The sequence below is a fragment of the Rhinolophus ferrumequinum genome, chromosome 15 (assembly GCF_004115265.2).
Source record: "Rhinolophus ferrumequinum isolate MPI-CBG mRhiFer1 chromosome 15, mRhiFer1_v1.p, whole genome shotgun sequence".
Taxonomy (NCBI): Eukaryota; Metazoa; Chordata; class Mammalia; order Chiroptera; family Rhinolophidae; genus Rhinolophus; species Rhinolophus ferrumequinum.
This window is the reverse complement of record NC_046298.1, coordinates 20,621,219-20,642,923: the sequence shown is the minus strand read 5'-3', so window position 1 is coordinate 20,642,923 and position 21,705 is coordinate 20,621,219. Positions and strand designations below refer to the sequence as shown.

General features: G+C 39.4%; 1 protein-coding gene across 1 annotated transcript in view; it reads right to left on the bottom strand.

Annotated features, from left to right (window-relative positions):
• The window catches only part of PMFBP1 (polyamine modulated factor 1 binding protein 1), a 41,409-nt gene extending 19,908 nt beyond the window's left edge, over positions 1 to 21,501 (bottom strand). Inside the window, exons 1-5 of the mRNA XM_033127303.1 lie at positions 21,402 to 21,501; positions 20,548 to 20,619; positions 15,539 to 15,694; positions 7,325 to 7,567; positions 5,272 to 5,493 (exon numbers count right to left, since the gene is read on the bottom strand). Of these exons, the coding sequence (XP_032983194.1) occupies positions 5,272 to 5,493; positions 7,325 to 7,567; positions 15,539 to 15,694; positions 20,548 to 20,598 (672 nt within the window). The 5' untranslated portion in view covers positions 20,599 to 20,619; positions 21,402 to 21,501. The remainder of the gene's footprint in view (positions 1 to 5,271; positions 5,494 to 7,324; positions 7,568 to 15,538; positions 15,695 to 20,547; positions 20,620 to 21,401) is intronic.
• Between the last annotated feature and the right edge of the window lie 204 nt (positions 21,502 to 21,705).

Here is a 21,705-nt window from a genome sequence, read left to right as displayed (position 1 = left end):
ACCTGCTAATTTTTTCCCTACACAAATGAAAGTCTTGTACACACTATTCTAACCATTGTGTTTTCCCTTGACAATTTATTTAGGATATTTTCCATATTGTTACTTGTAGATCTGTCTTACTAAAAATTAATTTCAAATTGCATGGTAATACACATATATACTATCTTTCTAAAACATTGTAACATTACAGGCAAGTCTAAATTTCTCTTTGTCCATCACCTCTAATCCCATACTCACTATATTCTCCAGAGATGACAATTTGTGCATAGCCTTCTAGAACTTTATACATTTACATACATATAAGTGAAACCATAGACTGCAGATAATATTATATTGTCTTGTTAAAACATGAAAATATATTTTTTCATTTTACAAGATGTCTTAGAATTTATTCATGTTAGTACATGTGCTTCTATCTTGTTCTTTTAAATTGCTTTTAAGTGTGTTTATACAGTTTCCAACTGATGGGATATGTTGCTTCCAAGTTTTTTCCCCCTAAAACAAAGGTGAAATGAATGTTTTTGCACATAAATATTTGAGTATCTTTTCTGGTATATGTGTAGATTAAATTCATAGGACTGCTAGGAACTATTTAAAACTTTGATAGATAATGCATAATTGTCTTTCAAAGAAATTGTACCACTTGACACTCAGTATGAGTATGCCTGTTTTCCTAGAACAATTTTTAAAATGTCTTTTCCTAGATCATCTGAAATCACACACAAATGTTACTACCTGCTCATTGGTCTGCACTAATAATGAGGTAAACTGATGCAAATTAAAAAAAAAAGGGCAAAGAGTTCTAGTTTTGATGGTAGGTCCTTTCTCTATTAATCTTATTTCCCTAACTGGGCTTTTTCAGGCAAAGTGAGGTATAGTTCATGTTCACTGAGCATGAAAGCTGCCCATGAGCAAGCTGTAGGAGGGTTAGTCAGAAGTCTAAAATTGACCATAAATAATGTTCTTATAAATAATTTAGTGCATAAATGGGCAAAGGAATGGAAAACAATAGGAAAGTTAAGAAAAAGGAAGAAGATATCTACAGGTTTTAATATTTTCTTAATGCTATAGAATGACAAATAGAAATTAATTTAAAGTGACAGAAGTAAAATTTCCTAAATTGTAGAAAAATGTAGATCTTCGAAGGGTCAGTTAAGTGTTGAGAGGTTTAATTAAACATAAATTAAAAATCTCTGAGCCTAAAAGCCTCCAGAGTTCAAAGATAAAACAGCTAACTTATGAAAAACAAGAAACAGATTGAGATCTAACAATTCCTGTTTAACACTGCATGGCATAAGACAATGCAGTAATATTTTCAAAGATTTAAAGGAAGGTGCTTTTGAAAGTTTTTATATTGAGCCAAAGTAGCATTCAAGAATGGTAGCAAAAGAAATCTTGTTCAGACATGGAAATATTGAGTAGTTTTACCACCCACAGTTGTTTGTGGAAGAATTAACAGGGAATTATTACAGCAAAAGGAAAAGTACAAAAACACAGAAGAGGTGGAGTATACTGCTGAGTAATGAGTAAAAGTTTATTGTATTTGTAATCTTAAAGAAATAAACATTTTATATGTTATATAACAGTTCCAGAGATTAAAAAAAAAGAGAACAGTTTTCCAACTCATTTATATTAGGGAAGCATAATCCAGACTCCACTATGAGATGACAGTACAAAAATCGAATCCATCAAACTAATCTTATTTCTGAAAATAGATGCAAAAACATTTTTTTTAACAAATTTAGTATAGCAGTTCATTATAACATAATGATATATTATGATATATTATATTATTATTATAATATATCATAATATATCATGATCAAGTAGGGTTTATTCCAGGAACATAACGATTGTTCTATAAATGAAAATCTACTAGCTTAATCCTCTTCATTAAGGGAAAAAAATCTATGATTACCTAGATAGATGGCAACAAAATCTTCTGATTAAATTCAACATTCATTCCTGATAAAAATTCTTGTTATAGGTAGTCACACCTTCAGCTTTAAAATAAAATATTAACAAGCAGCCAAGAACAGATACTGTATTTAATAGTGAAATACTAGAAACATTTCATTTAAAGTAAGGAGCAAGGCAAGGATGCTATAATTCTACCCTGTTATGGAGGTCCTGGTCAGTGTGATAAGATGGAAAATAAGTTGTACAAATGTTGAAAAGGAAGGCAATTTAGAAAAATCCATGACAGTCAACTGAAAAAATCGGGTAAAAGAGCAAGATAGAAGTTTTCCTCTACATCAGGAATAATTAATAAAATTAAGTGAGGACCTTATTTGTAAAACCAATAAAACTTTAATGTATCTAGAAATAAACTTAGGAAGAAATATTTGAGACATGTAAAGTGTAAAATGTTCCTGAAGGACACACGAAAAAACATGAATAAAAGTAGAAGCATGTCATGTTCCATAGGGTATGCTAATTTCCCCCGAATTAATATGTAATTTGAATGTAAGTCAACATAAATCTAAATTTTACTAAGAAAAGACATATAAAAATGGCCAAGAAATATTTGAAAGTAAAGAACAATGAAGGAGGACCTGCCCTGAAAGAAGCTATCAAAACATGCTATCTGTTTACATCACTAAATAACTTTGACCCTGGTGCAGGAACTGGCACCAGGGTCAAAAAATAACAGTGTTCAGAAAAAGCCATAGGTACAGAAGAGTCAGTATATTTACTGTGTCAACACTTCAGTAGGAAAAGGGCGGGATGTTCAGTAAGTAGAGTTGGGACAACTGAAGATCCATTTTGATAAATATAAAGTATAGCCTTATCTCATTATGTATGCATGAAATATAAGTAGGTCAATAAATAAAATTTCCAGATGGACTAAAGATAAAACATAAAAAAAAAAAAATTAGAAAAGTGCTAAAAGAAAATACAAACTTTTGTAATCTTGGGGGTAGAGAAGACCTTCCTAAAGTAAGGCATAAAACCTAGAATCTATAAAGAAGGATTGAAAGATTCAACTCCATAAAAATTAAAGATGTCTGTATGGTGAAAAATACCATTAATAAAATAAAAAACTACAAACTGGGGGAAACTATACCATATGCAATGAAGCATTATTACTTGTAATATATTAAGACATTCCTATCAATCAATACAAAAGAGACTAAGAACCTAATAAAAATAGGTTAAGGATTTAAATCACACATCCACATGATATACTTACGAATAGTCCTCAATACTTTATTAGTGTGGTGGATGCTGTGATGTGCCTCCCAAGCCCCCTTCAGCAATAAAGGAGTTACTCCTCCAGCTCCTGGAGTGCTGCCCTAAGACAGCCCCTCAGGTGTCAGCCCTTCTTGGGGATTGTCTGGACAGAAGAAAACTTTTGCTTAAAGTTTTATCTCCCTAGGGATAACACATCCATAGCTGATCAGCAAGGACGTGCAAAGGCCAGTCCCTTCTCCCCAGTTTAGGACCACGGTGAAGGTCCATCCGGCCCCAGAGCATCCCATGGAGTTGGCTGAGGTCTTTGTTGGGACTGCATCACAGCTCAACTTTTCCCTCTGCGCTACCCAGCTTCCAGTGGCTTCCTTTCACAGGTGTTAGTACCAAGAGCTCTCTCTAAAAACGTCCTACATGCTAATCTGTCTCAAAGTCTCCCTTCTGGAGAAGCCAATCCACAACTATTAGAATTAAAGGAAATAAAAATTATAATGAGAAAACCTGTTGTGTTTTCATCCATCAGTTTAGTACACCTTAAAAAGACTGAAAATATATAGAGCGTGGGGAGATAAACTTGCTTGGTTATTATAGATAAAAATGTAAACTGATAGAACCTTTTTGGTACGAAATTTAGAAGTATCTTTGACCATTAAAAATAAGCATATCCTTTGGTCTAGGAGTCCCACGTCAGGAAATTACCCCATAAAAATGAGGATGTTCCTTACAGCTTGTTTGTAACAGACAAACAGGTCAGGAGATGATATAGTCAAACTATAGAATACAAGGTAGTAAATAAAAGAAATTAGGATACATTCAAAAAGCAAGTTGTAAAATCACATTTATAAAATGACCTATTTATGTAAAAAGAAAATCCTGACTACGTATATGTGTAACTATACAGTAACAGGCTAGAGAAGATTCCCAACACATTACCGTGTTTCCCTGAAAATAAGACCTAGCTGGACAATCAGCTCTAATGCGTCTTTTGGAGCAAAAATTAATATAAGACCCAGTGTGGGGACAGAGTCCGAGAGAGCAGTTTCCAGGCTCTCGGCCTCACGTGGAAAGGTGCTGGCTCAGGTAGTAGATGGTCAGCAGCTGTGACTAGTTGGCCATCAGCTGTTACCGGTTAGTCAATTAGCCACTGATGTAACTGCCACAGCTACACTAGGGGGTTGGTTGGTTGGTGGAGAAGCGGCCGGCAGATTGCAGCTAGCAAGTGGGGTTGGTGGTTGGTTTGCAGAGAAGTAGATGGCCGGCTGTGGATCATGTGGCTCCTGCTTCCTGTGTCTCCAACCCAGCCGCCAGCGAGACTATAGTGGTATGACTCTCCTATCTATGGCTCCGTGGGTGTTCCCTTTTGGCCTCACCATGGCCTGCGTTCTTATGCGGGGAGCCGGACTAGATATCCTGCGTGACACCCGGTATTATATTATATTATACTATACATTATATTGTAAGACCTGGTCTTATATTATAGTAAAATAAGACTGGGTCTTATATTAATTTTTGCTCCAAAAGATGCATTAGAGCTGATGGTCCGGCTAGGTCTTATTTTCGGGGAAACACAGTAGTTAAGTGATTGCCTGGGGTAGAGTAGAGTGGAGGAGGCTGAAGATGGACTTTCACATTTAATCTCCACACTTTTGTCTAGAGAGCCTAAATCGTATAACTTGTGTAATTTAAAAAAGCAACTAAAAAAAAAGAGAAAACAAATTCAGGCAGTTTAGCTCTTCTTTCCCGTTGCATGGCTTTCTCCTCCTGATCCTGAGTCATGATTTGCATGAGTCCTGTAAACTGGAACAGCCCCTCACAAGCTCCCCACGAGAACATAGAGATTTCAGAACTCATTTGGTAATTGCCTTTCTGCCTTACTTGAAGTGGTGGCTTTTTATATTAATGAAGGGCCTCAAAATTCCTAAGAAACAATCTTAAAGGAGATGCGAAGGCTGGACATTCGAAGCGGAGGGCTACAAAATTCAAGGGAAGCAATGACATCTGGTTGAAAGTCTGGGTTTCCAGTGGAGGAGGCCGGGACTGTAACAGCTGCTGGGTGCAGTGCTCTAGATTAAGTCTTACCTGAGCGATGATGCCACTGAGCTCCCCTTCCAACATCTTCACTTGGCACTCCAGTAACTCAATGTTGCTCAGGGAGGTCTGGTATTTATCCCTGTAGAGGTTTAAGCTCCTTTCTAGGGAGGCGATCTTGTCCCCGGCCAAGGCGAGTTGCTCCCGTGCCAAATGCAGCTTCTCTCCTGTGTTCCCGTTATGATTTCCAATTTCCTCCTCATAGAGAATCACCTGTTGGTGTAGGAATGCAATCACATTGAACCCGCAGAAACCTCTAATGAGGAAAGGATATGGCTGTTAGACCCCATGCACAGAAGTCTCTTATCTTAACTCATTTCAAGGAACACAGATACAAAGAACAGGCCCAGCACAGATCTGAAAGCTACAATATATAATATCAGAAGGTTAAGGATTAGAAATAAAAAGAGACTGGCCTATTTAGATAGTAAGCTTTCTAAAGGCAGGGACCATTTCTGTGTCCCATTCTGCCTGGCATGTATAATAGTAAGAACTCAATAAAGACTTGTTAGTTGATTAATAGGAATAAATTTGTATAGTTTCATTTTTGAAAGGGCTTGAAATGCCAGGATTCTTTCTTTCCTAGGGAGTCTCGAGAGGTTTAATTTAGAAAATGTAGAGCATCTGGTGCACCCAGGGCCATGTCAGCAAAGTTCCCTAGTGAGAGTGGAGGAACATGACCTAAAGTTTCTCTGGGATTTGTACGATCTTTATTTAGATTCTTTTTCTTTCTAATCAATTAATTAGCCCACCGGCTGACATATTTATTGAATGCTCATGAGCAACGTCTTGGGTGCAGAGGTGCTATATTCCTATAAGACAGCGCATCCTCACTCAGAGTTTACAAACTCGTACAATTTGGCGGAGAAACGATTTAAAAGGAGCAAACAACTGTACATTGTGGAGCGCGCTGGATTGTACAGCTTGAATTACATGTATTGAAGGAGTGAGAGCTGGAGGGTTACCCAGGAAGACGTAATTTCGGTTTACATAGATCAGCGCAGAATTCGGAAAGGACATGTTCTATTGGTCTAAGCTAATTACACTTGTTGTCTGCCTTTCGAGATTCTTCTTAGGAAAGGATCATCTAGTTCGGGGTGTTTATTAGGTAAGGAGAAGAGAAAAGGAATATTTTATATTCAAATTTTTATAACAGAAGCTGTTAGTGGCCTGCTCATATCCCCTCAGCACTCACCATTCCTTTCTCTGCTCCTTTCCCATCCAATTCTTTTAGCTAATTCTCATTAGCCATAATATTCCCCTTTAAAAAAATTCTATTTTCTATAAGGCCCCTCATGGAGCCCCTGGAGTTAGTCCTTGAGCAACAGCACCACCCAAGACAGTCCTTGGAATTTTATCTTTAAAGGCAAAGCAAGCAATGCCAGGGGAGGCTGCCTGCCCCATCATTTACCGCTGCTAGTGCTACCACTGCTCAAATGGTTTCACTTCTGTAGCTTTAGTGTTTGGAATTTACTTGGGATTCCACAAGGATGCTGCTCTCTGGTTTAAAAAATACTACCCTGGGTCATGAATAGAAATGAATGTCCACAATATACTTAAGCTAACTCTGAATGATCTAAAATTCCAGTCTGAAAAAATAACCCATCTGGTGTTCTCAATGATTGATTCAGACTGAATTTATATATTACCAAAACCTGGTTTTTCTGAAAATGATTCATTTAATGGACCTTATGCCTTTTGTATAACCCTCAGAGACCTAGAGTCTTTTGCATTTAAATTGCAACGGTAATAGAATGGAAATGATGGACTTTCACGCACATAATACACACACAAATGCACACACACACACACATACACACACACACATAAATGCTGGAGCCCTCACCTAATTATGCCATTCTGTTTAGTTCCCTCTGCTCAGCTTCAAAAAAATCAAGAATGAAAGAGGGAAAGTTGATAAAGCCTGCTCAAGATGTTGCGAAGCTCTCCTCTGTAAGTCCAGTGTTTGTTTTCTAGTAGGCTTGGCCTGATTTCTGTAGGTACATGGGCATATGGGACCTTTCCACAGTAATTCTATCTATACCTCATCTTCTTTCAGTTTGCAGTGATGGTGAAGAAGAACCAGGTCGGAAGTCTGCTTCTCTAGGACGGATTGATACTGCAGGAGGGAACAGTAAGAAGTCTGCAACTCCTCTGTGCGGAACTCCAGTTCTTGCTGAAGGGCCAGCAATTTTTTCTTGAGTTGTTGGAGTTGTCTCAGATGACACTGTTTGCTGGGCTCAAACTCCATCTGTAATTCCTCGAATGCTAACGCTTGTTTCTTATTCTGCAACTGAGATAAAATATACAGAAAAGGCTTCAGATTGTCACTAAGAATGCATTCATTCTTTGATTTTTTTTCATTTGTTCAATCGTTCACATCCATCTATCCATCCTTTTATCTTTTCATGTACAGAGCACTTATTAAACATTTCACTCTATTCACAATGAAACATCACTTCATATTTCTACTCTATAAAAATTTAAAAGAAGAAAAACAACATAGTCCTTTCCTACTATTTATATCTACCATTCCTCTTATTTAGGTCAGAAGCAAAAACATACACATAAAAGACCTAGAGAGTAGTATAAAGATACACGCAATAATAGGCTTATGTTTTGTCTTCACATATAAAGATAACACAATTGACCTGGAAGGTAATGGATTTCTGGTCATGGTTCTTGGACTAAACTCGATTATTAAAAACGCCCATATAAAATGGTAAACTCTTGGGTAGGCTCTTGGGGAAACAGCTTTCTGAAATGGTGGGAAATGGGAGGCAGAGATATTGTTCAGGCACATCTGGGCACTGACTGTCTCCTGCTCCTCAAGGAAGATACATCTTTGCAGATGCTGAGTGTGTGTGTGTGTGTGTGTGTGTGTGTGTGTGAGAAAGAGAGAGAGAGAGAGAGAGAGAGAGAGAGAGAGAGAGAGAGAGAGAGAGAGAATCTCTCTCTGCCAATCCACAATACATCTGAAATGCTGCTGTAGCCGTCGTACATATACATTCATTCATTCATTCAATAAACATATGTTGAGCATCTACTTCGTATCAAGTATTCTGCTTGAAAGACACACCCCTGAGTTGTTTATCAAGTACAGTTGAGATCTTTGCACTGATGTGTCTACATTTTCTCACCCAATATCCCTGATGACATGTGAAAGAGAGGTGGATGAAGAGGGGGGCCTGTGGGTATCCCTTAACTCCTGTCTCTGTTTATTATCCTCCTATTCATTCTTTAAAATCCTGTCCAAATCCTGCTCTCCTTCCCATTTTCCCTGCAAAGATGTCTTTGCAGCAATACCATAGACTTTACTGGTATGTCCAGTACTACGGCGTTTCATATTCTGCCTTACATTATAATGCTGTCTATGCATCTTATTTTGTAAGTAGATTATAAACCCCTGGAGGGCAGGGGCCATGTCTGCTCCTATAGGGCCTAGATTAGAGAATCATTCACGGCTAGGTATTGAAAGAGAGAAGGAAATGAAATAGAGAATAAGCAATGTCATTGGTTCCCAAGAATTTGAGCCTGTGGCCTTGGCCACATTTAACAGAGTGCTTTCAGACTTTAAAAAAATAAGCTTTTTTTTTTTACTTTATATATCATAAAATTCAACCATTGTAAGTGTACAATTGAATGATTTGTAGCAAATGTATAGAGTTGTGTGATGGTGATCACAATCCAGTTTTAGAACATTTCCATCACCTCAAAAAATCCCCTCATGCCCATTTGTCACTTCTGTTCTCACCCCAGCTCCAGGCAACCACTAATCTGCTTTCTGCCTCTATGGATTTGCCCTTTCCAGACATTTCCTATAAATGAAATTGTACAAAATGTCATCTTTTGTGTCTGGCTTCTTTCACTTAGCATAATGTTTTTGAGGTTCATCCAGGCTCTAGCAAGAATCAGTATTCTGTTCTTTTTTATTGCTGAATAGTAGGAATATACCATCTTTTGTTCATCTGCTGACCAGTTCATCTGTTGATGAATATTTGGATTGTTTAAAGATGCCATGAATATTAACATAGTAGCTGTTGTGTAGATATGATCTTTTCATTTAATTTGTTTAGCAAATGTTATGGTACACCTACTATGGGTTGAGCACTGTACCAGCTAGGTAATGGGGATACAGAAGTTTATAAAACAGAATCTCTGCATCCATGGAGTTTGCATCTAATCGGGGGTGGGGTAGAAAGGGGGTGGCAAATTAAACAAGTAAATTATATAGTGTGTTAAAAGTGCTATGGAGGAGAGTGAAGAGGGGGAGGGAGATGAGAATGCCAGGATGGAAGCAGCTGCAATTTTGAATTAAGTGTTTTCATGGAGGACCACATTGAGAAGGCGACGTTTGAGCGAGGACTTCAAAGAAGTCGGGAAGGAGCCTGGTGAGAACCTACAGCAGGAGCACTCTGGGGAGAGAGAACAGCAAGTGCGAAGGCCTGGAGGTGGAAGGATCCCAGTGGTGTTTGAGGAGCCACTTTGTTTTGGCTGGAGCAGACACAGAGTAAGGGGGACAGTGGTGCCAGATGAGGTGAGAAAGGAGAAGGGCGTGAAGTCCTTTAGGGCCATATATGACATTTTAAAGACTTTAACTTCTTTCAGGGAGATGAAAGACCATTGGAGGGTACTGAGCAGAGGCGTGGTATGACCTTTTTTAGATGTTACAAAGGACATGCTGGCCGTTCTATTGAATATCAACTATAGGGAGGCAGAAGCAGGGAGACCAGTGAAGAGGCTATTGCAAGAATGCAGGAGGAAAAGGATGATGGCATGGACCAAGGTGGGAGAAGTGGTTTGATTCTAGATCTATTTTGAAAGTAGAGCCCACAGGATTTGCTGCTGTGTTAGACGTGGGATGGAGGGAGATGATGGTCATCCAAGGCAGGATGACTCAAAGGTTTTGGTCGGAGTAACTGGAAAGATGGAGTTTTAATGAGATTAATTAAGAGCTGGGACCCAAAAGAGAGAAAAACTAAAGTCCAGCTCAGAACCAGAAAATCAACAGCTGATTGTGTCAGTTCAATCTGATTTACTCTTTCTGGCTCTCCAGGAAGTTTATTTCACCCTTGATGCCTCAGAATAGAGAAGACAGACAAACTGGACCATGATGGTCACCAGGCAAAAGAAATCATAGGCAAAGACAAGCTGAACTCTTGGCCTGAATACTCAGTGTATGTGGCTGGGGGAAAGTTCATGAGATTTCTTTCCTGAGCCAAACAAAGCTGACTTTTGTATTTACTTTGTATAGCTATAATTTCCAGCATTTATGTTAAATGTTTTTAGTTAAGTGCTTTCATTCTATTCAAGATAAGAATGTTGTTCTCACACCTTGTCTGTGAATGAGGCTCAGAAAGAAGGGACTTGGGAGTAGTGTGTGTGTGTGTGTGTGTACATTTCTAGGAGCAGGTTCTCAAGAGCTCAAATTCTCTATACAGGTAAACTGGGTTGGGGAGCTACTTGGAAAAAGACATGGTCACGAATAAGTACTTAATGTGGATAAAACTGAAGCAAAGGAGTTAACATTCTGGGGCAGTTTTGTCAGAAGGGCTTATTTTAGTGAAGCAAATACCCAATAAAATCCTTATCAAAATTTGCCAAAATCCTGGTTCTCTTGCCTTTGTTGAAGGTAACTGATCCCTGAGTAGTAGGACACTAGATTCCTGGTCCTGTACGCTTGTGTGTAACTGTTGATTTGGACCTGCCTCTCCATTGCTGCATGTGGATGACCAGTTGAAAACTAATCACGGTCTCCTTTTGCATGTTCTTTCTTTGCTTCCCTTTATTCCCATGTCCCCATTTTTCTTCATTACCCCCCAAAAAATGAGAGAAGTGCTCTTCTTTTAAAAGAAGTCAAACTCTTTCTTCAGAGTTTCCCCTTCTAGTGGGTGGTTCATCATCTGTACTTAGGTATGTTCATAGTTGTTCTGTGGCTTTAAAACCTCTTGTGGATAAAGAATGTCTTTTCCTGTGTGTATAAAGCTTAGCAGCCTGGCAGTGAGACTGGGAGAACTGTGAATAATTTCTCTTCCCCAGAAGTCATGTTGAATCTTCTGGGTTTAATTATGGTTTGAGGTAACATGATGGACCAACCAGATGATGAGAGATCACCCAAATCTTCCAGTGCAGGGCAAACATAGCACCTGTCCTAATTTATGTGGTTATAAAGATCTAAAAATTGCTCATATATGAAGAGACACTAGAGTTTCCTTGGATGAGAATTTGCACACTATAGATACCTATGGGTTTAGAAGAAACAAATTTCAAAGACTTGGAGAAATGCCTAGACTTATTTGAGACCTATTAAATTTCAACTTATTTATCCTCAAGTATTCAAAAGATTATTTTTCTTAATTCTAAAAGAATAGAAAATCACATGCTATTGATTAAGCCTTCATTTCACTTATATGTGCCAAAGAGCAGTATCATAAATGAACTAATGCATTTCCTATTGCTTCTTTGTCTTCTTTTTAAAGTTTTCTTTCTACTGAAGAAATAGATATTTTATTAGATTCTTTTCTGACCTTTAAATTAGAATCTGTAGAGAATGAACAAGTTGGAAATGATTTTATGGAAGTAACATTAGTCCTTAGAATGATTATCCAGAGTTGGACATGATTCTGGAGGCCATCTGGTCCACCAGGTTTCTCAGATTTTTATCCAGGCTTCAACTGTCTTAAAATATGGAGAGCACTGGTCACCTGTAGGAATCTTTTTCAATATTTAGTCAACCTTTTAGCCCTACTTATGGTCAAAGAGATTACAGCTATTGCTCCCTCCTTGCCTATGTGGCCACTTGATCACAGAAGGAAATTAACTGGCCTGGCATGATTTGCCTTTTGAAAAGTCACGTTGGTTTCCACCCAATACTTTGTGCTTTTCAAGTTGATGCTAATTGATTGATGTTAAGTTCTATATTTTCCCTGATATTGAAGTTAAGCTGACAGGTCTATAATTACCAGGATTGTCCTTTTTTCCCTTTTTAAAAAGATGAGCACTTCATTTACCCTTTTTCAGTCTACAGGGACTTTCTTTATCCTCTTGAGTTCTCAAAAATAATCGCTAGCAGCTATGTAATAACACCTGCCAATTCTTTAAGTACTCTTCCAAGTATGTCATCAGGCCCTGCTGATTTGCCTAAAGCTGGATTTTCAGAATACTTTTTAACCCTTTTTATTCCTCATTCTAGTTTGCACTGACTTTCTTCTGTCTCAGGTAGGCATTGCTCAGATAACCAGATCCCTGCTGATTTTTTTCTTCATTTAAGAACTGAAAGTCTCATCTTTTTCCAGTCATTGTCATGAACTTCTTTCCCCTTCTTTTTTGAGGTGTTGAGATACTTTCCTTGTAACTCCGGTTTGGCCTTAGACCACTAGATGGGTTGGTTTATCTGTTACATTTTATATTTTCTACACATTGCATTTCTTGTACTTCCTTGAATGAAAAACTCTGTGTTTAAGTGACCTGCATTTCTTTTGGATGCATCTTTGTGGTTTAGACCTTCTCATCAGTGATCTCTGCTTACCAGAGATTCACTTTTTAAAAAGATGAACTATTTTGAAATAATTTTAGATTTTCAGAAAATTGCAAAAGTAGTACAGGCAGTTCTCCTAATGTTAACAGTTTACATAACCATAGTACATTTGTCCATACTAAGAAATTAACATTGGTAGGTGACTATTACCTAAACTAATACTTTATTTGGACTTTACCAGATTTTGACTCATTTTTTTGTTTTTATTTTGTTCCAGGATCTAATCCCAGAACCCTCATTGCATTTAGTAGACTCAATTAATTATTTTCATTCCCAATGATTCAAAGTGATCTCTGTGCTATTATTTCTATCAAGAATCTATTAATCTTTACATATTCAACTAATTACTTTTATCTGCAGAAATCAAATCTGTTGCAGAGTTTTATGCTAAAAATAATGTCCTCCATTATTGTCAAGCACTTCAAAGAAGAGTTTGACAAACTGAGCCCTGAATGTTAGGGTATTCTCCCCATGCCAACACCAGGGCCAAAGAAGCCTGGGAAATTGCTCAAAAAGACCCTTCCTTTTCTGGTTTGATCATGATGATATCGCTGTTTTCCTTTTCTCCTTTCACTTCAAGGCACTCTTTTGATTCCTGGGCAGGGAGCGGACCAGAATGAAACAACTGAGTGCAAATTCAAGGAGGCTCTCAGTCTCAGAATTGAGCAAGTGCAAGGTTGGAATCTGAAGAGTGAGTGCCCTTAAATTTTGTACCCTGGGCACCTCACTTGCTTTAGCCTAGTCCCAGCTCTGGTCCTGGATTTTGGAGCGAAATGTATTCCTGATTCACAAGATCATGTCATTTTCTTTCCTCATCACCCATTCCTTGCCTGCCACTCCTTTAATTACACATAACATCTGATGTAATTTTAATTTTATCGCATAACTGTGGTCCTATATTATGACAGCCTGCTTATTTCCCCAGCTCCTTGTAGGCTAACAGTCAACATTTCAGAAAGTCTTGGATTTCTCCTTTGTTCCCGATTATATTTTCTCGTGGAAGGCAGATCTTGCAGGGATTTTCTGAGTGGATGAGTATAAGTCTACATCTAATTGTGTATTTATATGCGTAGTCTGCAATTTAAATTCCGCACTAAGTGCTAGGAGAAAAAAAGAGCCTGTTCTAAAGCTTGTTTCAAGCTGTTAGGCCTTCTTCTGGGCAATTAGTATAATAAAATGTGACTTAATACCTTTCTCCTGCCAAGTTGCCGGGTACCTTTATAAGCCACATGGCTTTTCCTGACTAGGGGAATAAATAAACTTGTGACAGCATGGTGAAAATATTCTAAAATGTTACTATTTAGAAAGAAGTAAATTATGATAATATTATTCCTGGGATCCATTTAGGAAAACCAGTGGATTTTTCTATATTTGTGACTTCCTGGGGAAAGGACAGCAATGCTCAGTGAGATAAGGGAGAACGGCTTTATTGGTAGCATTTTTAGGGTATTGCAGAGGAACGATTTTTGGTTTCTGTAGGGAGGTGGTAAATCCTGGGAGAGCACTAACAGACACAATTAAGAGAGACCAGACCCTTGATCACAAACATTGGAAGATGGTGGTTGCTTACACAGCAGCTAAGAGGCTAATTTGGGGGCCCAGTAACAGGTCTGTGCAACCAGGACCTGCTTTATTGTCGCCAAGCACTCAAATCCCTATTTTGGAAAGGAAGACCGCGCAGTAAGGAATTCTTTGAAACCCAAAGGTCTTAGAGAGCTATGGGAAAATCTCTTCCATCTGGCCCCCCCGAGCTTGTGTGGATAAATTTAGAGACCGGTGTAAGGACCTGAGCGCTGGAGTTTCCAAAGAGAAAATCTCAGGCTGAAATGAAGTGGCCTCAGCTGATGAACTGCTTAGGCTACAGATACGTATTACTTCAAAGTCACAATTTCAAGATGATCATGCCAGGACAAGTGTTACTCAGTGTCTTTCTTGGCTTGGGCACCGCTGGACGCATGCCCTGTGACAAGGAACTGAGTGTCAAACAGCAGTAGCTTATGTGGGAGGTGATCTTAGGAGACTCAGGCAGGGGAGGGGAGAAATAAGACAAGAAAGGGCAGGAGGCTGCGAAAGGGTGTGTTATCAAGCCAGTTACCACTGCGGGTATCTGGCGCTGGGTCCCACTGAGGAACTCCAGGACAGAGCAAAGCTCTGACGGAGGGGCAGGGAGAAGGGTTATTTAACCCACCATCTCCCCATCAGTCATTGGGTGAGGACTGCTTCTCGGGGCATTAACTCTTCCACACGTCAGCTCGTCCTGTGAGTGGGTTCCTGCATCCAGAAGAAAAGCCATTGGCAGAGAACTGCAGGGGTGGCAATAAAGGGCCACCCTTTATTAAGGGCCCTTTATAATGGCAATAAATGGTGGCAATAAAGGGCCCTGCTGCACTGATGAACAGTGATACCTCCCAGCAGGTGGGATACTTGCTATTTTGGGTTGATTTAGAAGTTTGTCTAAGATCCATCAGAAGATGCTACTCTCCTTATATAACTACAATCTCAGAGGTAGATGACCTTGGAGACAGTTAGATTGAAAAATCCTGGGGGCAGGATGGCGCGCGTGTGCGTGTGTGTGTGTGGTCTGTGTATTGTGTGTATCATGGGGGGGGTGTGTTTAATTATTTCTCACTGCTTGCTGCAAAAATGCTCTTGTGGAAGAACTTTCTAGGACTGTTCCTGCCCAGGGAAGCAGAGGTGGATAGCAGTTGCTGAAACCCTTACGTGGCCGCTGTTCATCATTGCCTCCTCCACAGAGAGCTGACTCTCCTGCAAGGTCTTTCCCTGCCTCTTGCAGACATCATGCAGATTCTTGATGTCCACTTGCAGGCTCAGGAGCTTGCTGTTCAGGCTGCTCACTTCTCTGTCTCTTTCCCCCACCTAGGAAGTCAGAAAAATAAAAGCATCGATTATACGCCATCCAGAAAACGCTTGCTGTCGTTCACTTAACGGGCTGACAGAGACTTTAAATTTGCTGGAAATTTGTCCATCAACCCTCAGCTGTTATTACTCATCCCCTATAACATTTACACAGTCTCCATTTGCGAGGTGTCTGAGTGCTCCACATTACCCAGACAATTACTGATTTAATTAATCTTCACCCACTGCTGTGGATGCCTCACAGACACTGCCCCTGTTTTTCAAGAGGAAGTCAATGCCTAGAATAATTCCAGGCACCTAGTGGACTATCTATAAATATTAATGGCTCTGCCACTGATGAAATGAATATATTGAGATGTCAAATAAACTTATCACCACTCCAGTGAATCAGTGATGAAGTTGATGTGGATTCTGAAGTCTCTTAACTTTCTCTTCTCCCACTACACCAAGAGGTCTCCCTCACCTGTAAACTTAGTTCTTTTTCTTTGGACACGAACACCAACAGGAATAAAAGTAAAATCCCTGGGCTATTCTACAAGATCCCTGCCTTTGATTACGAGTGAAAAAGATTAGTCAATTACTGTTAGGTCAGAGTGGAAATTCGTGCTCGAGATCAAAATAGAGTGTGGGGCATAGCAACTTGGGTGGGGTTGGGAGTGTGGAGCTGTGGTAAGAGGGTAGGTGCTCCACGATACTAGGGTGCCGCCTTCCACTCCTAGTGTTGTGGGTGGCAACAGTGTGAAAAGAAATTAGGAAGCAGGCCTCTGTAAACCCGGCTAGTACTTTCGTCCTATCACTGTACAGGCTTTCCATAACACTTATGAAAGCATACCACCTGCAAGTTTTAGCTGTTGGAACTGATGCTGGTGCTTTTACGGTAGGTGCCTGTCTTAATGTTAGATTACCCAGAGCAGGCTCTTAGACGAGGATTCATGGCATCTATTAAAGAAGCACTCCCAAGAGAAATCAGCAAGGAAGTGGGGGAAGTAGGACAGGGAAGGGGAAGAAACCAAGCAAGGGCAGGATTTCAGACAGAGTCCTGCGGGCTGTGGCTTTAGCCTGATCCCACAGGGAACTCTGGAGTGTAAGTTACACCTCAGAGTCTGTCCTGATTAGAAGCATTGAAAGCTGGGCTGTCACACTGAGCATCAGCCAGTCAATGGCTAAGGGCAGCCTCATGGAATGTAAGCTCCCAAGGATTTCCAGCTCTCTGCTCTTAGAAGCAAAGTGACTCCAATAGCCCAATGGCAATTCTTCTAAGAGAGTTGCAGGCGCAAAGGCACACAGAAGCCATGAGTACGGCGAAATGGAAAGTGATCCAAGCAACAAGGTCCCGGCAGAATGAGGAGAGTTCTGCTTTCCTGACCCTGTAGCCAGTATCCTGTCACTATATCCCAATGACTGCTCTGGCTTCTTAAACATGTGAGCGACATAGCACACATTCCCAGGGGAGCTGGATATAGACATTGTAAATCAAGCCTTACTGGACAGGTCAGTTTAAGAGATCTCTGCACAAGACGGAGGGAGGCAGAGAATAACCATGAGAATCGGACACTGCAATGTCATAGTATTCGGAATTCAGAAGGTTTCCCAGAAGTGCAGCTGCTGTCTCAGCTGATTTATTTCTTCATTTCCATTTAGTACCTGGATTTTTTTTTAATTTTTTTTTTTTTTTTACCACTTTACAGTTTAATTAGGTTAACGGCATGGCTCTGTCATTAAAAGGATTTCATTATCTCAAAATTCTCTCTCTTCCTCTCTTTCTCCTATCCCTTGTTCCTCACTTTCAGAAAAATAACAAACTGCCCCAAGCATGTAATTACCAGTAAGACAATTACCAGGGACTCTCTTAAGAGAATATGTGTAGAGTGGCTATAAAAAGTGGTGTACACTGTTTCCTAATTAGAAAACAAAGTCCTTGACCCAACAAGAAACAACAGTTTGATTCCAGTGCTTTAAATTCCTTTACTCATGGCCGTCACATTGGGAATAGGATATGGAAGCTCACTGGGCAGTGAGACCCTAGGGATCCCCTCCCCTCTTGCCACAGGACTTCCTTTGACATCTATGAGCAGATTAGGTGACAATACAATGCCTACTCAATGGAAATGCCAAATGCCCTACACTCTTGCCTTGACGCGAATATATGCATCTTAAGGTGAGGACCTTGTCACCAGATTGTTCCAGAAGGAGCCTGGCACAAAGTACCAATGCTATGCAACGTGAACCTCTCCCAGTTAAATGATAAAGTTCCTCTCTTTCAAGACAATGAAAAAATCCCCTCTCCTACCAGTTTTGGATGTCCTCTGAGCCAAAGGCCTGCAAGCCCAATTCTGTTGCACCACTGGGACTTCAGAATTAGATCTTTAATGTAGGTGATCTCATCTAATTTGGATATTAGCATTGACTCAGAGTCTCTGAGGCAATTTCTTCGTTCATAAAATAAGAGTTTTGGAATAAATAATCTTTCTTTGAGGATTCCCTAAACCAGTTGAATAACAAATGTGTTCTGCTGGATGTCAAATGAAATTTGCTTTTGAAATAAAAATCTAACCATTCACTCCTAAGGCCAAATCATACATGGGTTTTTATTCATGAGAACAGGAGTGGAAATGCTGGGAGAGCAATAAAATGATTTCCTTGAATCACATATTATTTTTTACTGTAGGAAGTTGTAAGAAGAGGCTGTGTTCACCTCAGAACTCCAGAAAGGCAAGTGTTTCTGAGGTTCCAGTAAACCTAATTTCTTGCTAATATCTTGTACAGAGGTCACAGTACACTATTTCCAATCCTATCTACTTTATGAAGGCTATGTTCCAGGCAGATGCCTTTTGAGTATCAGTATATAGTAGGCATTGATTTAATCTGACATTTCATCCATCAAAGCTCTATAACCAGTATTAGGGCATGAGATGAACTGAGAGTCATCATGCTGACCCTCAGGCACCATCTGATCCTGTCCTAGATCTGAAGTCATTAACGATGGCTGAAATCACAAGCCTTCGACGCTAGGTGAGTTTTCACTTACATAAACCACGCTCTCAGATACCCAGTTGTGCTTATAATGAGGTTGGAACTTGTTCATTCTGCTTGCAGGCATGTGACATCAGCAGCAGCCACTAACCACAGGCAAAACGGTGAGTGCTGATACTGCAGTTGCTACCATGCTCACGCTGGTTATTGGAAAATAGGTTATTTACTGAAGCAAATTTTCTGTATTGATTAAATGGATCGTTTTTCAAAGAGCATGCCTTCTCGAACACATATTTCACAGGATCGGAAGAAACTGTGCTCTAGGCTTCAAATTATTGACTGTAGTCTCCTGCCGTCTTGGGGGGATGCTGATGATGAACAAGTCCGTAACTGAGTAGCACTCTCAGATCCCAAGAGCATTACAAAGGTTCAAGACGGCAGCATTCCCTGGCATTTGGCATTTGAACAAGAAAGCTTAGGTGGCAGTTTCCAGAGTAATTTTGGGGTCAACCAACAACATCAGAAAAGTCATCATCTTTGGGAAATTATCTTCTTTGTCTGAGGATAAGGACAAATCTTCAACAAACTATGAAAAGCCTCTTTAACCACCGCTACCATTCAACATGCGAGAAGTTTATCGTGAGAGTCATGTTTTAAAAAGCATGCAACCTTAAAAGTTAACGTTGCTTCAGGATTTTTTACATTTCACTTGTGTAATAATAGACTTTATAGTTATCTGCAGTAATTTCAAACACTGTTATTGATATTGCTAAATTGATTCCTGAGTTTACTTTTCCATCTACAGGGGCATTGCAGTTTTTGATTGATTACTTATGATGGGAATTAATGGGCACTTATATAAGGTTTTGCCTGCGAGCCAAAATTTTGGGGTCAGTTATGTTCATATAGTGAAGATTGAGTATATTTTATTGTGTTCTAAATTCTTTTAAGAATTGGCACACTGTATAAAGTATATGGTTTAGGATACACAAGGCATATGGCAGAGGTCAGCCACCTATGGGATACAGGCCAATTTTTATTGACACTTGGAGAATGGCTACACACTTTTCTCCAATATGTCCTTGGAGAAATTATTTTACTAGAATGTAAGCTCCACAAGAACAAGGATCTTTGTCTATTTTGTTCACTGCTTTATCCCCAGCGCTTACAACAATGCATAACACATTGAAGGTGCTCTCACAATATCAGTTGAATGAAGGAATATCATTCTAGAAAATCCATGCTAGATCCTTGTTCCCTGTAGAACTTGCAGTAAATCCTGTATAGTTTCCTCCGGTAATCTAGCAGGAAAGGAGCTGAAATACCCCTATAGAAGCTGCTCACCTCTTGGTAGAAGGTCTGTTAAAAAAAACCGTATGTCACGTGCACAACCCTACACTAACCAAAACATCTCTCTTAAATCCTTTCTGGAACAAGTCAGGGAATACATACACAGAGTTTGACCAAATTATTAGACTAATTAGAACAATCCACTTCCATATTATTCCAGGTAAAAAGAGAATGTTGGCAACAATAGTTAATATTTATTAAGTATCCCAAGCACTAGTGTTTTACATGTAGTATTGTACTTAATCCTCACAGCCAGTCTTTGAAATGCATGCTCATTATTCATATTTTCTAGGTAAGACAAAGGAAGCTCAGAGAGAGTATGTGACATACCTAATATCATACTGCTATGAGATACGGATTCAGACCCACTGAGCTCAAGTCTAGGCTCTTAAATGTTATGCCCTGCTGCCCACCTCTGTCTGTGGCATTTTGGGATGCTTAATGATAGAATTTTGAATCATGAAACTTGAAAAGAAGCCCCTTGTAACAAAGGTTCAACTCCATGTACGTAGAGGAGTTAGGGGCCTTACCTCATCTTTCATTTCCTTGGCACCTCTCAATTCTCCTTTAAGCTTTAGCATTTTCTGAACTTTGTTATAAACCTGGAAAAGTATAAAAATTTAAGATGGAAAATGTGTAAATGAGTCCAGCCCTTTAAAGATTTTCCCATCTGGAGGTGTGTTCTCAGCAGGGAGTTCAGAAAAAAAAATCCTGAACTGTTAACTATACCTACCTACTCGCCTACCCATCTGTTTGTGTTTTCAAAAAGTGTGTTGAAACCTTCACCAGGAAGGCAACCATGGTTTTACATCTTTTCCAAAAAAACACTGCTAAATAGTTTCTGAATTCATCCTTCTTAGAAAGCAAAAGGTCTGAAACGATCTTATTTTCTAGATTTCTAAGTCTCCTATGGCTCCAGTATAGTTAACATTATGTACTAATTATAAACCAGATGGGATGGGCACAACCCAACTTCATTCTCACGATAACCCTGGGAGGTAGACATATTACTATTTTCACTTTATAGAGGAGGATACTGAAGCCCAGAGAAGCTAAGTAATTTACCTAAGGTCACACAGGCTCCCTTACTGTCCCACAAGGGCCTTCCACTAATTTATAACTATTATGTCGAAATATCTGACAATGTGATTTTTTTCAAACATCAAGTTACCATAATGTTGGTGCTTGTAAAGTTAGGTAACATATAAAGTACTGAGAAGTCTCTAGACAAAAAACCTCAAAGAAAGCCAAATATTTTTGCACATGTATGTGTGTAAGTATAGGATGATGCATTTGAAGTCATAAGGCAGTGATCTTAATAAAATAATCTAATTCATGATGTTTTTACCTCTAAGACTAGAAGAAATTTCCACCAGACACTTACCTGCAGAATAGTTCCCAGAATGAGAAGCTATCAAAATACTCATTCTTTGTAATGAACCACATCCCCTACCCCTAATATAAGCCAAGAGGAAGAAAGAATGCTGGTGAGACATGGAATTTGGAATGTTTTATGGGGTTGTATTCTAATAGGCAGCATTGTCTGTCCTCTTAAGTCTTCATGCACAGAGATGCATCATGGGAACGGTGATGTCGCTCAGGCTTACCCAGCAGGGAGAGGCTAAGTGATGCTGCAGTCACAAACAACCCCCAAATCTCAGTGGCTTAAAACCCTAAAGGTTTATTTT